The sequence below is a fragment of the Lethenteron reissneri genome, chromosome 19 (genome assembly GCF_015708825.2).
Source record: "Lethenteron reissneri isolate LAM-NWPU_2019-01 chromosome 19, ASM1570882v1, whole genome shotgun sequence".
NCBI lineage: Eukaryota > Metazoa > Chordata > Hyperoartia > Petromyzontiformes > Petromyzontidae > Lethenteron > Lethenteron reissneri.
Genome location: NC_083797.1, coordinates 5,464,010 through 5,466,788, shown reverse-complemented (window position 1 = coordinate 5,466,788; position 2,779 = coordinate 5,464,010). Strand labels below are relative to the sequence as shown.

Here is a 2,779-nt window from a genome sequence, read left to right as displayed (position 1 = left end):
GCTGTCCAACGATAATGAATAAATGTGGAATATTTTTTGCGTGTATTTGGGTATATTTGCCCAAAATCATGTTGATATGCCAATGCTATGTATTTTTTCAAATAGCTTTGAAGCCAAGAGGTGCTTGACTTCAACCGGATGACATTGGTGCAATGGCCGTGTGCCCATGTGCTGTCGACAAGGTCCTTTGCCTATGTTGTTTTGATATTTTATCACAATATATGGGAAAAGTTGAGGGATGGGGAAGCAATTCGAGATATGTTCCCTGCCACGTTTGTCACATTTTTACTCAGGATTTAAATTCATAAAATGACACAACGTGGTGTTTTTCCATTCCAGTTTTAATGAATATGAATCGGGATGTGATGGAGCCATTGGTATTTATTGAAACAAAATCTTTACATTTATCAACATTATATGAGAATACAGTGCACGATGAAACAAAATGAGCATTTTCAAGTGCACACTATTTATGTTATATCCGTGGTGACGTGGAAACTGTGCCCGTACTTTTTCAGCTGTATGGATTGAACTCACATGACACAATCCGACATAAGCGAGATCGATATTTAAAATCGTTATCAGTACTGTCATAAAATAACGTAACTTTAAGCGTCAGCCCATTTTAACATGGTATTATATCGAGCCCAGAAAAACAATTTCACAGGCTGATTCTACATTTTTTTAAAATAATATATTACAATATAATCTGCATGCACATTTATCACGTCCGAGTTCACGAAGTAAAGAATCAGGTGGCTACCTTACACTCCAGGAGTTTCTGGAAGTTATTCCTAAAGTTTACATCGAGGAACGCGTACAGGAACGGGTTGAGGCAGCTGTTGGCGTAGCTGAGGCTCGTGATGAAGTAGGAGATGCCGACCACCACAGGGGTCTCCTGTAGATTCCCAGTGAGGGCTATCACCGTACTCAGGTGGTAAGGTGTCCAGCAGAAGAGGCACACGGCCAACACGATGAACACCATGATCGTGACCTTCCTCTTGGCCTTGTCCAGCGCCTTGCCATTCGTGTTGAGACGCATGTTCCTCAGCTTGTACAGCATGGTGGTGTAGAGGATGCAAATGGTGGAGACGGGGATGGCGAAGCCGAAGACGAGGGTGTAGATGCGGCTGCCCTTGAGCCAGTTGAACTCGGGCTTGGGGAAGTCGAGGCTGCAGTGATTCCTGTCGAACTCGTCCACGTACGTGCTGGCGAAGATGGTGAACGGGAGGATGACGACGGACACGAGCAGCCACACGCCCCGGCTCACCAGCTTGGCGTTCCTGTAGGTCCTGCGGGGCAAGTTCTCCGATTTGACCGTCGCCGTCACCACGAAGAAGCGATCGGCGCTCATGACGGTGAGGAAGTAGATGCTCGTGAACATGTTGTACTGGTCGATCGAGAGGATCACCTTGCACATGGTCTTCCCGAAGGGCCAGTCCTGCAACAGGTGGTTGGCGATGTTGATGGGCAGCACCAGGGTGAAGAGCTCGTCCGCGATGGCCAGGTTGAGAATGAACATGTTGGTCACCGTCTTCATTTTGGGGGCGCGCAGGATGACGTAGATCACAGCCGTGTTGCCCGTCAAGCCGATGGCGCAGATGACGGAGTAGATGATGGGCAAGGTGATGTAGAAGTCACTGTTGTAGTCGACGTACGTCCTGTTCGTTCCGTTCGCGCTCACCGCTGTCGCGTTGAGAAACGAGGTCGCGTTCGCCTGGGTCCAACCTGACCCCGGGGCCTCCATGTCCAAGCGTCGCCTCTCTCTCTCTCTCACTCTCTCGCTCGCTCCGGGTTCGTTCCTTCCTGCCTCCCTCTGTTATTTATGAATGAACGAAGTTTCTACCCCGCGTGGATGAAACCGCAAAGCGAACACCGCTCGCTGCGCACGCCAGCAGGCTCCCGTTTCTTTTTCTTCTTCCAGTTCAATCCGTCCTGTGCCGTCAATGCGAACACGCTATGCTAAAACGCCATCCAGTATGTGCATGTGCGTCGAACCTCTTTCGCAGCGTGCCTAACCAACCGTGATAATCGGAGGTGCGAAGGGGGGGGGGAAGACAACACAACTAAACACAGAAAGCAGTTCGAAAGAAATAGGTTTTCAATGCGAGTATCGAGTTGGCTCCTTCCGAGGCAGAAGTTTAATCGTCGCGAACCGATTGAGACGATCCTTTTCCGACCACTCCAAATGCCTCCCAAACCCACAGCATTAAATCCAAACGCAGAGAGCAGAAAACACCGCGGCTCTGAGCAAACGCTGTAGCGAGGTAGGAGGAGTGATCGACGGAACTTAGAAGAGCGCCTGCGTGTCCCTTGCTCATCTCGTTACATCGCAGCGGCTGCGGCGTCCGTTTGAGATGGACGACGACTCGGGCTCTTGTTACGCCGAATTAACGCCAACAGAAGCATTTGCTGAGGTGGGGGGGGGGGTTTCTTCCATTTGTTGGGGTTGGCTGGAGTGGGGGGGGGGGGATCGGAGGGTGGCTGGCATTGCTGTTGATGATGCGGGATGAGAGAGAGAGAGAGAGCCGCGTGTGTTCGAAGGCGGCGATTGTCATCCAGCCGGAGGGAACTGCGCTGTCCCTTTCAGCACCAGCGCGGCGGCGAGCAGGGGACGGCTGGTGGCTTCTTCCATCCGGAGAGGCGCTGTAGCACAAAAAGACAAAGAGGAGCAAGTGTTGTCAGCGATCAGCTATGAAGGCCGGAACGGTGCACGAGGGGGTGGGGGTGGCCAGCACCACGCCCGACCGTCTTTGTCTCCCCAGTCGCGATGTTTACA

General features: G+C 51.3%; 1 protein-coding gene across 1 annotated transcript; it reads right to left on the bottom strand.

Annotated features, from left to right (window-relative positions):
* Positions 1-344: 344 nt before the first annotated feature.
* On the bottom strand, positions 345-2,254 carry LOC133344196 (neuropeptides B/W receptor type 1-like). Its single transcript, XM_061554227.1, has one exon. The coding sequence runs from the start codon at positions 1,745-1,747 to the stop codon at positions 752-754; it is 996 nt and encodes a 331-aa protein (XP_061410211.1). The 5' UTR covers positions 1,748-2,254; the 3' UTR covers positions 345-751.
* Between the last annotated feature and the right edge of the window lie 525 nt (positions 2,255-2,779).

What these genes read in the sequence shown, in the direction of transcription:
- LOC133344196 (XM_061554227.1), bottom strand. Translation starts at nt 1,747, where the DNA reads ATGGAGGCCCCGGGGTCAGGTTGGACCCAGGCGAACGCGACCTCGTTT.